Below are 14,140 nucleotides of genomic sequence, written 5' to 3' on the forward strand. Positions count from 1 at the left end.
GAATGTGTGGAAGTCGAGAACATTATCTCGGAAAGCAAAAATGGGTATGTTTGAAGGAATAGTGGTTCCAACAATGTTGTATGGTTGCGAGGCGTGGGCTATGGATAGAGTTGTGCGCAGGAGGATGGATGTGCTGGAAATGAGATGTTTGAGGACAATGTGTGGTGTGAGGTGGTTTGATCGAGTAAGTAACGTAAGGGTAAGAGAGATGTGTGGAAATAAAAAGAGCGTGGTTGAGAGAGCAGAAGAGGGTGTTTTGAAATGATTTGGGCACATGGAGAGAATGAGTGAGGAAAGATTGACCAAGAGGATATATGTGTCGGAGGTGGAGGGAACGAGGAGAAGTGGGAGACCAAATTGGAGGTGGAAAGATGGAGTTAAAAAGATTTTGTGTTATCAAGGCCTCAACATGCAGGAGGGTGAAAGGAGGGCAAGGAATAGAGTGAATTGGATCGATGTGGTATACCGGGGTTGACGTGCTGTCAGTGGATTGAATCAGGGCATGTGAAGCATCTGGGGTGAACCATGGAAAGCTGTGTAGGTATGTATATTTGCGTGTGTGGACGTGTGTGTGTATACATTGTGTATAAGGGTGGGTTGGGCCATTTCTTTTGTCTGTTTCCTTGCGCTACCTCGCAAATGCGGGAGACAGCGGCAAAAAAAAAGAAAAATATTTTATATTTATTTATTATACTTTGTCGCTGTCTCCCGCGTTTGCGAGGTAGCGCAAGGAAACAGACGAAAGAAATGGCCCAACCCCCCCCCCCATACACATGTACATACACACGTCCACACACGCAAATATACATACCTACGCAGCTTTCCATGGTTTACCCCGGACGCTTCACATGCCTTAATTCAATCCACTGACAGCACGTCAACCCCTGTATACCACATCGCTCCAATTCACTCTATTCCTTGCCCTCCTTTCACCCTCCTGCATGTTCAGGCCCCGATCACACAAAATCCTTTTCACTCCATCTTTCCACCTCCAATTTGGTCTCCCTCTTCTCCTCGTTCCCTCCACCTCCGACACATATATCCTCTTGGTCAATCTTTCCTCACTCATTCTCTCCATGTGCCCAAACCATTTCAAAACACCCTCTTCTGCTCTCTCAACCACGCTCTTTTTATTTCCACACATCTCTCTTACCCTTACGTTACTTACTCGATCAAACCACCTCACACCACACATTGTCCTCAAACATCTCATTTCCAGCACATCCATCCTCCTGCGCACAACTCTATCCATAGCCCACGCCTCGCAACCATACAACATTGTTGGAACCACTATTCCTTCAAACATACCCATTTTTGCTTTCCGGGATAATGTTCTCGACTTCCACACATTTTTCAAGGCTCCCAAAATTTTCGCCCCCTCCCCCACCCTATGATCCACTTCCGCTTCCATGGTTCCATCCGCTGACAGATCCACTCCCAGATATCTAAAACACTTCACTTCCTCCAGTTTTTCTCCATTCAAACTCACCTCCCAATTGACTTGACCCTCAACCCTACTGTACCTAATAACCTTGCTCTTATTCACATTTACTCTTAATTTTCTTCTTCCACACACTTTACCAAACTCCGTCACCAGCTTCTGCAGTTTCTCACATGAATCCGCCACCAGCGCTGTATCATCAGCGAACAACAACTGACTCACTTCCCAAGCTCTCTCATCCCCAACAAACTTCATACTTGCCCCTCTTTCCAAGACTCTTGCATTTACCTCCCTAACAACCCCATCCATAAACAAATTAAACAACCATGGAGACATCACACACCCCTGCCGCAAACCTACATTCACTGAGAACCAATCACTTTCCTCTCTTCCTACACGTACACATGCCTTACATCCTCGATAAAAAACCTTTCACTGCTTCTAACAACGTGCCTCCCACACCATATATTTTTAATACCTTCCACAGAGCATCTCTATCAACTCTATCATATGCCTTCTCCAGATCCATAAATGCTACATACAAATCCATTTGCTTTTCTAAGTATTTCTCACATACATTCTTCAAAGCAAACACCTGGGAAGTGAGTCAGTTGTTGTTCGCTGATGATACAGCGCTGGTGGCTGATTCATGTGAGAAACTGCAGAAGCTGGTGACTGAGTTTGGTAAAGTGTGTGAAAGAAGAAAGTTAAGAGTAAATGTGAATAAGAGCAAGGTAATTAGGTACAGTAGGGTTGAGGGCCAAGTCAACTGGGAGGTAAGTTTGAATGGAGAAAAACTGGAGGAAGTAAAGTGTTTTAGATATCTGGAAGTGAATCTGGCAGCGGATGGAACCATGGAAGCGGAAGTGGATCATAGGGTGGGGGAGGGGGCGAAAATCCTGGGAGCCTTGAAGAATGTGTGGAAGTCGAGAACATTATCTCGGAAAACAAAAATGGGTATGTTTGAAGGAATAGTGGTTCCAACAATGTTGTATGGTTGCGAGGCGTGGGCTATGGATAGAGATGTGCGCAGGAGGATGGATGTGCTGGAAATGAGATGTTTGAGGACAATGTGTGGTGTGAGGTGGTTTGATCGAGTAAGTAACGTAAGGGTAAGAGAGATGTGTGGAAATAAAAAGAGCGTGGTTGAGAGAGCAGAAGAGGGTGTTTTGAAATGGTTTGGTCACATGGAGAGAATGAGTGAGGAAAGATTGACCAAGAGGATATATGTGTCGGAGGTGGAGGGAACGAGGAGAAGTGGGAGACCAAATTGGAGGTGGAAAGATGGAGTGAAAAAGATTTTGTGTGATCGGGGCCTGAACATGCAGGAGGGTGAAAGGAGGGCAAGGAATAGAGTGAATTGGATCGATGTGGTATACCGGGGTTGACGTGCTGTCAGTGGATTGAATCAGGGCATGTGAAGCGTCTGGGGTAAACCATGGAAAGCTGTGTAGGTATGTATATTTGCGTGTGTGGACGTGTATGTATATACATGTGTATGGGGGTGGGTTGGGCCATTTCTTTCGTCTGTTTCCTTGCGCTACCTCGCAAATGCGGGAGACAGCGGCAAAAAAAAAAAAGTATATGTACGTTTCAGTGCATTATACTTAGTTGCTGTCTCCTGCGTTAGCGAGGTAGCGCAAGGAAACAGATGAAAGAATGGCCCAACACACCCACATACACACGTATACACATAAACACTCACACACGCACGTATACATACCTATACATTTCAATGTATACATACACAGAGAGGGGAGGATTTCCAGCCACCTGCTCCCTCCCCTTTTAGTTGCCTTCTACGACATGCAGGGAATACATGGGAAGTATTCTTTCTCCCCATCCCCAGGGATAATACATATATACATATTCATACTTGCTGCCTTCATCCATTCCCATCGCCACCCCGCCACACACTGAAATAGCACTCCTCGTGCGAGGTAGCGCTAGGAAAAGACAACAAAGGCCACATTCATTCACACTCAGTCTCTGGCTGTCATGTGTAATGCACCAAAACCAAAGCTCCCTTTCCACATGCAGGCCCCACAAAACTTTCCATGGTTTACCCCAGACACTTCACTAACCTAGTTCAATCCATTGACAGCACCTCTGATCCCGGCATACCACATCATTCCAATTCATTCTATTCCTTGCACACCTCTCATCCTCCCGAATGTTCAGGCCCCAATTGCTCAAAATCTTTTTCACTCCATCCCTCCATCTCCTTGAATAAATTGAAGAATGTTACTGGAAAAGTGAAAATTTACTGGTAATAAACTAAAATTTGCAATCATTTTCATTTTCTAACTACTTCAATGTAAATTAACATAATGACAATACAAAATTCAGTATCATGTACCTTAGAAATTACATCTATATACAATGAAACACATAGCTTCTATTGTAAATCTTGTTCCTAGAGTGGAAAAAAAATTTTCTTGCCACTTCTTGTCAAGGTGAAGCTTGAGGACCTTAGGTCAAACTTTGCTGGGCGAATGTTACATTCCCCATAATTATTACTTTAAGAGGATAAACTGAATCTTTGCTGAAAACTTACCTTGTCTGAGGACCTGGAAGGAACTCCTATTCCTTACATGGAGGAGTAAGTACAGGCTTATCAAATAAAGGTGCTAACAATTCTGGGTCCATCCTGACAGAGTACAGATCTAGGTCTTCTCTTTCCTAATCATCAGGACACTCCAATTCAGCACAATTCAGTATCAAGTGCTGAATTGGAGTGTCCTGATAATTAGAAAAGAGAAGACCTAGATCTGTACTCTGTGTTGGCAAGACTTGTGATCTAAACTTGGGATCCTGCATAAACCTTTTGTTTGTCTATGTAAAAGACAGAAATCTGTTCATAATTATTTGGTGGAGCCCTAGAATAAATGCCCTTTTCATTAAACAAGGCATACTGTGACGGAAACCATTGCTCAAAAAGTGAGCTAAGAGATCTGAAGCAGTAACCTACTTCCAGAATACTAAACACCTTCCAGGGGCAAAGAAAGTTTGGATGAAGGGCATTTTCTATGATAAACACAATGATGTGGGAGTTGTTGAGGTCACTGCACCCATCACAGCAGGCAATACTACATGCTTTGAGTCTGGCTGAAGATACAGCCTGATCCAGAAGAATGCCAAGGTCCTATGGTGATAAGGGTGATGATCTGACAGTTTAATGATGAATATGTAACAGATCTTCAAACATGAGCAAATCTATATATGTTTCCTTAATAAGTACACATTCTAGAAGATAAAGCATACTCCACTTGTTCAGAATTTGAAGTGCACCACATAATACTACTCCTTCCTCCAAAGTCTGAGTTACACAGAGTTGCTCAGATACACAGACCATAAAAGACTCAAGGTTCAAGCAAGATGATCTAGCCTTCAAAAAAAAATCCCCTTACAAGCAGTAGAAGGGAGAGCACAGGAGAGGCTCTCTCTCCAACCTCCACTCCCTCTCGCAAACCACCAAATGCAAAAGTAGAAAAATATCTTACAGGATTAACAGGCCTGATGACTGCAATCTCCCAAGAGATCACCAAAAGCTTGATAACAATAGGGTAACATTTCTTCCTCTCTGTCCTCTGAAAAGAGATGCGACTGAGACTTGTTTGCCAACAACTAAGCCCCTAACATCTGATAAGAATAATTATCTATTTAATATAGCAGTAGTAGGTAGGAACATTTAGGCAGGAGCATTAGATAGAAACAATAGGCAGAAGTACCAAGCAGGAGTATTAGGTAGATGAATTCAGTAGTAGTAGTCAGTAGGAATATCAGGGAGGAGGGAGGAGCCTCTGCAAACACTGTGCTAGAGTCTCCCTCTGCTAGTGGCCTGTTAAGGGTGATGCACTAAAGGCTAAGAAGTGGCACTGGAGTCCACTAGTTATGGAGACTATTGCCATGGCCATCCCCTTGAGGGAGTTCCAGTTGGAACAAGCATCAGAGATATAGATAAGACATTCTGTGTGAAACTCCATCCTCAAGTATCTCAGACAAGACATACATGATCATGGAACCTAAAGTGGAAATAACAAAACCTTATAAGTTCCTTGTATACACTAGCATATCATCGATAGGCTAGTTGTGACATGATAACATTGGAACACTGGTTTATCCTCATATCCCTCAATGATGAATTGGGAATATGGACTAATCTCACTTATGCTTAACAATGGACAAGATCCCAACATGAACAACCGTATATGCTATTGCTGATGACCACAACTTTACTGACACTGTGGTACAATCCTGCTTTGGGGAGAGGCCTTCAATCTTGCAATGATCAGCCCATCACCAGTGAAAACATCAACAAGTACATCATCAGTACACTAGCCTGAGCATGAAGATTTTCTTTAGGAACAAATATAGCCAATAGTTATCTCTCGTAATCCCCAACAATGGCCAAGGGAATGACAGAATCTTATTAAACATGATCCTCTTGGTAAACCAACAGCTTTGGTACAAGTACTATGGGCAACCTGATGTTTAGCAGCTCAAGGGGAGTGAAAACCTTAGGAAAGATAGGAACCAATGACAAAAAGAGTTAAAACTAACTAAGCATCTATATGCTAACTGGGTCAAAAACTGCTTTGACTTGTTTTCTGCCTCAAAAATCCAAAAACAGGCATCAGAAGAAAATGAAACAATCGACACAAGCAATCCATGTAAGGAACAGACACTCAACTGAAGGTGCCCAGAAAGTAATTCTTTATATGATATACTTGGCCCTACTTGAGGGTCAGTTTGTAGGAATCCCTAGACCCCATGCCTCAGAGTGCAGCAATGGGAAAGGTGTGGGATTACCAGAAAAGTGTGCCAAATGGTTCCAAATCACCCATTATGACTCGAGAGATGATCTTTGTCCATAAGAAGATCCTTGTGCTCCTACCCTGCAAGGAAAAGCTTCGACAAAATGGACAAACTCCCTTCCACTACTGATATGCCAGTCAATGTCTATTGGGCACACTATGTTTAACTGACTGGTGCTCAACAATGACTGGCACAAAACCAAGGTTTGAATCAGTGTCATCATTTTGAGATGGCACTGTTCTACTCCCTACCTGTACATCAAAAGCCTTCAACTGAAAAAATAGGCAAAATAACCCACTCAAGCTTCAACTAAAGTAGAATGAGAGAAATAGAGAGGAACTGTCACAACTCACCAAAGAAAACATTGACACTTAAATCACATATTGGGGAAAAGAGAGAGAAATTGTCACCAACCATCAGGGAAAACAGTAGCACTTTAATTACACAAGTTCATAACAATAAAAAACAATATGTTCAAAACAGTAAATATTATTACTATCATTATACTTTGTTGCTGTCTCCCACATTCGCTAGGTAGCGCAAGGAAACACACGAAAGAATGGCCCAACCCACCCACATACACATGTATATACATACACGTCCACACACGCACATATGCATACCTATACATCTCAACGTATACATATATAAACACACACAGACACATACATATATACACATGTACATAATTCACAGTCTGCCCTTATTCATTCCTGTCGCCACCCCACCACACATGAAATGAAAAACCCCCTCCCCGCATGAGCGCAAGGTAGCGCTAGGAAAAGAAAACAAGGGCCACATTCATTCACACTCAGTCTCTAGCTGTCGTGTATAATGCACAGAAACACAGCTCCCTTTCCACATCCAGGCCCCACAAAACTTTCCATGGTTTACCCCAGACGCTTCACATGCCCTGGTTCAATCCACTGACAGCATGTCGACCCCTGTATACCACATCATTCCAATTCACTCTATTCCTTGCACGCCTTTCACCCTCCTGCATGTTCAGGCCCTGATCACTCAAAATCTTTTTCACTCTATCTTTCCACCTCCAATTTGGTCTCCCACTTCTCCTCGCTCCCTCCACCTCTGACACATATAACCTCTTGGTCAATCTTTCCTCACTCATTCTCTCCATGTGACCAAACCATCTCAAAACACCCTCTTCTGCTCTCTCAACCACACTCTTTTTATTACCACATAACATTGTTGGAACCACTATTCCTTCAAACATACCCATTTTTGCTATCCAAGATAACATTCTCAACTTCCACACATTCTCTAACGCTCCCAGAACTTTCACCCCCTCCCCCACCCTATGATTCACTTCCGCTTCCATGGTTCCAACTGCTGCCAAATCCACTTCCAGATATCTAAAACACTTCACTTCCTCCAGTTTTTCTCCATTCAAACTTACCTCCCAATAGACTTGTCCCTCAACACTACTGTACCTAATAACCTTACTCTTCTTCACATTTACTCTCAGCTTTCTTCTTTCACACACTTTACCAAACTCAGTCACCAGCTTCTGCAGTTTCTCACCCGAATAAGCCACCAATGCTGTATCATCAGCGAACAACAACTGACTCACTTCCCAAGCTCTCTCATTCACAACAGACTGCATACTTGCCCCTCTTTCCAAAACTCTTGCATTCACCTCCCTAACAACCCCATCCATAAACAAATTAAACAACCATGGAGACATCATGCACCCCTGCCGTGAACCTACATTCACTGTGAACCAATCACTTTCCTCTTTTCCTACACGTACACATGCCTTACATCCTCGATAAAAACTTTTCACTGCTTCTAACAACTTACCTCCTACACCATATACTCTTAATACCCTCCACAGAGCATCTCTATCAACTCTATCATATGCCTTCTCCAGATCCATAAATGCTACATACAAATCCATTTGCTTTTCTAAGAATTTCTCACATACATTTTTCAAAGCAAACACCTGGTCCACACATCCTCTACCACTTCTGAAACCACACTGCTCTTCCCCATTCTGATGCTCTGTTCATGCCTTCACCCTCTCAATCAAAACCCTTATATAATTTCCCAGGAATACTCAACAAACTTATACCTCTGTAATTTGAGCACTCACTCTTATCCCCTTTGCCTTTGTACAATGGCACTATGCATGCATTCCGCCAATCCTCAGGCACCTCACCATGAGTCAAACATACATTAAATAACCTTACCAGCCAGTCAACAATACAGTCACCCCCTTTTTAATAAATTCCACTGCAATACCATCCAAACCTGCTGCCTTGCTGGCTTTCATCTTCCGCAAAGCTTTTACTACCTCTTCTCTGTTTACCAAATCATTCTCCCTAACCCTCTCACTTTGCACACCATCTCGACCAAAACACCCTATATCTGCCACTCTATTATCAAACACATTTAACAAACCTTCAAAATACTCACTCCATCTCCTTCTCATATCACCACTACTTGTTATCACCTCCCCATTAGCCCCCTTCACTGATGTTCCCATTTGTTCCCTTGTCTTATGTACTTTATTTACCTCCTTCCAAAACATCTTTTTATTCTCCGTAAGATTTAATGATACTCTCTCACTCCAACTCTCATTTGCCCTCTTTTTCACCTCTTGCACCTTTCTCTTGACCTCCTGCCTCTTTCTTTTATACATCTCCCACTCATTTGCATTATTTTCCTCCAAAAATCGTCCAAATGCCTCTCTCTTCTCTTTCACTAACAATCTTCCTTCTTTATCCCACCACTCACTACCCTTTCTAATCTGCCCACCTCCCACGCTTCTCATGCCACAAGCATCTTTTGCGCAAGCCATCACTGCTTCCCTAAATACATCCCATTCCTCCCCCACTCCCCTTACATCCTTTGTTCTCACCTTTTTCCATTCTGTACTCAGTCTCTCGTGGTACTTCCTCACACAAATCTCCTTCCCAAGCTCACTTACTCTCACTATTCTCTTCACCCTTACATTCTCTCTTCTTTTCTGAAAACCTCTACAAATCTTCACCTTTGCCTCCACAAGATAATGATCAGACATCCCTCTAGTTGCACCTCTCAGCACATTAACATCCAAAAGTCTCTCTTTTGCATGCCTATCAATTAACACGTAATCCAATAACGCTCTCTGGCCATCTCTCCTACTTACATACGAATACTTATGAATATCTCTCTTTTCAAACCAGGTATTCCCAATCACCAGTTCTTTTTCAGCACATAAATCTACAAGCTCTTCACCATTTCCATTTACAACACTGAACACCCCATGTACACCAATTATTCCCTGAACTGCCACATTACCCACCTTTGCATTCAAATCACCCATCACTATAACCCAGTCTCGTGCATCAAATCTAATAACACACTCACTCAGCTGCTCCCAAAACACTTGCCTCTCATGATCTTTCTTCTCATGCCCAGGTGCATACGCACCAATAATCACCCATCTCTCTCCATCCACTTCCGGTTTTACCCATATCAATCTAGAGTTTACTTTCTTACACTCTATCACATAGTCTCACCACTCCTGTTTCAGGAGTGGTGCTACTCCTTCCGTTGCTCTTGTCCTCTCACTAATCCCTGACTTTACTCCTAAGACATTCCCTTTTACCCTTGAGCTTCATTTTACTCAGAGCCAAAACATCCAGGTTCCTTTCTCAAACATACAACCTATCTCTCCTTTTTTCTCATCTTGGTTACATCCATACACATTTAGACACCCCAATCTGAGCCTTGGAGGAGGATGAGCACTCCCCGCATGACTCCTTCTTCTGTTTCCCCATTTAGAAAGTTAACATACAAGGAGGGGAGGGTTTCTAGCCCCCCCACTCCCGTCCCCTTTAGTCGCCTTCTAAGACGTGAGGAATGCGAGGGAAGTATTCTTTCTCCCCTATCCCTATTCAGTAAATATACTGAAGATAATTCTCCATTCATACATACAATATACCCTGTGTAAATCACAAAAGAATACTTATCCATGGTAGGGTGGAAGAGGAAAAAAAGGAGACTGCTGATTGGCAAGGATGACCCACATGAAGCTGTAGGCCACAACTGCTGAAAGGTGGCTAGAGAAACGTAAGAGGCTTAAAACTCACCAGAGGCCAGAGGGCAAAGGTTTTTGAAGGATCTTAAGAATCTCTAAAGTTCTAAATCCATTTATTTTTCAACCTCATATCTCTTCATTTAGCGGGGAGCTGGAAATCCTCCCCTCTCATTTTTAAGTTTCCGAAAGAAGGAACAGAGAAGGATGCCAAGTGAGGATTTCCTTCAAAGGCTCAGTCCTCTGTTCTTAACGCTACCTCACTAACGTGGGAAATGGCGAATAGTATGGAAAAAAAAAAATCTCTTCATTTATGAGAAAATCTACATTCAAAACTCCATTTTGTATTTCAATAAAAAGGATCACCAATACGTAACCATCACTACACGAGCTGTTAACAATGTCAACTTATGCCCTTATCCTTCTCTGTGAGGATTGCCGTAACTGTTGCCACACTGCTAATCATCTTTATATAAAAATACCAACCTTTCTGGGCATCACATATGACACATGACCTTCATTCCCCACACCAATCACAAAAACATAGCAGTAATATAAATTAAATGCCCTCAGAACTTAAATGGCACCAGACTTGGACAAGAAGAAAATCCCTCAACATCTTATACAGACAATTCATCTGTTCCACTTCAAACTATACCTTACATACCTGGTCTTTCACCTTCACACAAACAATTATAATAAAGCTGCAAACCACACAATCACTGGCTGCCTAGCAATAACAAACACTCAATAACTTTACAATAAAACAAAAAAATCCTCCAAGTACAGACCCACCTCAATATGCTCGACACCCACAACTATGCTACAGCACAGGCCCCTCCCACCTAAACCACTCTATATCTAACTACCAACCTTATAGGTTGTCCAAAAAAATATAACACCGACAAAACACATCCACAATATAATAACCTGAGAAACCGTAAACAACAATAAACAACCAAACTCCCAACTTGGTTTCAAACTCCAACTAGAAATACAACAATTAGATTCCACGCTCTCCAGACAAACTCAACACACACTACTACCCATTTATGCTCTTGACATCATCCACAACTACAAAACTACAAACATTTTCAACACAACCCAAGAATTTTCATGCCTATGACGTAGTTACTGTAAAGAAGACACCGAGAACTTACAACTCAATTGCCTGCCTGCACTCTCTGCATACAGACATACACACAGTACTATATCACTCTATGGTCTGTGATCCCAACCAGTAGATGTAACCAGCTTCTTGAGAGCTGCCAGAGCCTCCTAGGGATAGAAGGGACTCTGGGGAAAGAAGTAAATACAGAACAGAGGGGAGAATGAAAAGCAACTGAATGGAAACTATATGATGTCTGTATTAAGTTGATTTTATTTCTTACCTCTTTCTGATTCAATCGCCGATCCCGATATCTGCTAGCTGAACTAAGTGAATCAATACTTCGGCCAGGGGATCGAGATGCTGACCGTGTCTTGGACTTGGATCTAGATTTACTACGCTTCTCCTGGGGTTTGATGTCTTTTTCTTCTGAATTTGCCTTCAGGAGGTGTGAGTTTACTGTAATCTGGAATATATGTGCTTCCGACTCTGACACACATCCTATCAAATCTTCAGATATGGCAACTTCTTTAACAATGAATGACATATCTACTTCAATCAATTCTTCAAAGTCAATAAACTTGAGCTTTGAAATATCATGAGTTTTGTGGCAAAATTTAAATACTGTCACACTAATGCCACATGCCACTGCAATGTTCCCAGTTGATTGACAACATGCAATAAATTCTGCAGGTTTCCGTAATGGAATTTCAACCATTTCCAAATTAGCTACACCTGATTGACTGCTGGGAGTGACACGTCCAGCTATACGGGCCCTCATTGGTTGATTAGAATTATCCTGATCCCAGTGAAGGTAAACACGTACATATCTATGATCACCACCATGTCTTGCTGGTTTTGTTTCTAAGGTGGCCACAAAGTTCCCTGCCAAGAAGACAAGTTAATATATCAGCATCACAACAAAGAGCAAAGAACCATTTACATAAAAGGCACAGGAGAAAATTGTAAAAAAAACTGCTTTGACAGAGGAATTATTTTTTGCTCCATACTGGAAGATTTATCATCCTGAGTACATAAATATTCCACCCGGGGCTTTGTCTAAAGAGCTATTCTTGCTCGAAGAAAACTACATATTACCCACATATCATTTGAAAATAAATTTCAGCCATGCCTACTCTCCCAACTATCCCTGCTTCACACCAAACAGGAGGGAATATAGCAACTGTTCTACAACTAACCCAGCTGTTCATCACCACCATGGGACTAACTTTATATGTATGGGGGAGAAGAAGAGAATGTATGTTATTTTTTTTCTTTTACTTCATACATTTGTGCTGTTCCCATGAGGTGGGGCCATGTCACGAATGGGTGATGGCAAGCAAGCATGAATGTGTACAAGTGTATCTATGAGTATGTATATGAATAAGTACAAGTGTATTTATGAATATGTAAATGCATCCCTAGGGATTGGGGAGAAAGGAAACTTCCTAAGTCCCAGCGTGTCACAGAAGGCAACTAAAGGGGGCGGGATCGGGGGGGCTGGAAACCCTCGCCTCCTTGCATTTCAATTTCTAAAAGGGGAAACAGGAGTCAAGCAGGGAGTGCTCATACTCCTTGAAGGCTCAGATTGGGTTGTCTGAATGAGTGTGAATGTAACCAAGATGAGAAGAAAGGAGAGATAGATAGTATGAGGAAAAAAATCTGAATGTTCTGGCTTTGAGTGAAATTTAGCTTAAGGGTATAGGGGAAGAGTGATTTAGGAAAGTCTTGGGAGTAAAGTCAGGGGTTGGCGTGATGACTAGAGCTAAGGAAGGAGTAGCACTACTCCTGAAGCAGGAACAAGAGCCAAGGAAGGAGTAGCACTACTCCTGAAGCAGGAACAAGAGCTAAAGAAGGAGTAGCACTACTCCTGAAGCAGGAACAAGAGTTAAGGAAGGAGTAGCACTACTCCTGAAATAGGAACAAGAGCTAACGAAGGAGTAGCACTACTCCTGAAGCAGGAGTTGTGGGAGTATATGATAGAGTGTAAGACAGTAAATTCCAGATTGATGTGGGAAGACTTGAAAGTGGATGGAGAGAGATGGGTGATTATTAGTGCGCATGCACCTGGTCATGAGAAGAAAGATCATGAGAGGCAAGTGTTTTGGGAGCAGCTGAGTGAGTGTGTCAGCAGCTTTGATGCAAGACACCGGGTTTTAGTGATGGGTAATTTAAATGCGAAGGTGAGTAATGTGGCAATTGAGGGTATAATTGGTGTACATGGGGTATTCAGTGTTGTGAAGGGAAATGGTGAGGAGATTGTGAATTTGTGTGCTGAAAAAAACTGGTGATTGGGAATATATGGTTTAAAAAGAGAGATATACATAAGTATACATATGTGAGGAGAGATGGTCAAAGGGCATTACTGGATTATGTGTTAATTGATAGGCATGTAAAAGAGAGACTTTTGGATGTTAATGTGCTGAGAGGGACAGCTGGAGGGATGTCTGATCACTATCTTGTGGAGGTGAAGGTAAAGATTTGTAGAGACTTTCAGAAAAGAAGAAAAAAATGTTGGGGAGAAGAGGGTGGTGAGAGTAAGTCAGCTTGGAAAGGAGTCTTGTGTGGGGAAGTACCAGAACATATTGAGTGTAGAACAGCAAAAGGTGAGAGCAAATGACGTGAGGGGAGTGGGTGAGGAATGGGATGTATTTAGGGAAGAAGTGATGGCTTGTGCAAAAGATGCATGTGGCATGAGAAAGGTGGGAGGTGGGCAGATTAGAAAGGGTAG

At 42.3% G+C, this 14,140-nt stretch overlaps 1 protein-coding gene across 6 annotated transcripts in view; it reads right to left on the minus strand.

Moving 5' to 3' along the window:
• LOC139751395 (BLOC-2 complex member HPS3) overlaps positions 1 to 14,140 on the minus strand; it is a 186,387-nt gene that overhangs the window by 121,623 nt on the left and 50,624 nt on the right. For all 6 annotated transcript variants that reach the window (XM_071666777.1, XM_071666775.1, XM_071666776.1 and 3 more), the window contains one exon: positions 11,693 to 12,294. In XM_071666777.1, coding sequence (XP_071522878.1) covers positions 11,693 to 12,294 — 602 coding nt within the window. The remainder of the gene's footprint in view (positions 1 to 11,692; positions 12,295 to 14,140) is intronic.

The sequence above is a fragment of the Panulirus ornatus genome, chromosome 11 (genome assembly GCF_036320965.1).
Source record: "Panulirus ornatus isolate Po-2019 chromosome 11, ASM3632096v1, whole genome shotgun sequence".
Classification (NCBI taxonomy): Eukaryota; Metazoa; Arthropoda; class Malacostraca; order Decapoda; family Palinuridae; genus Panulirus; species Panulirus ornatus.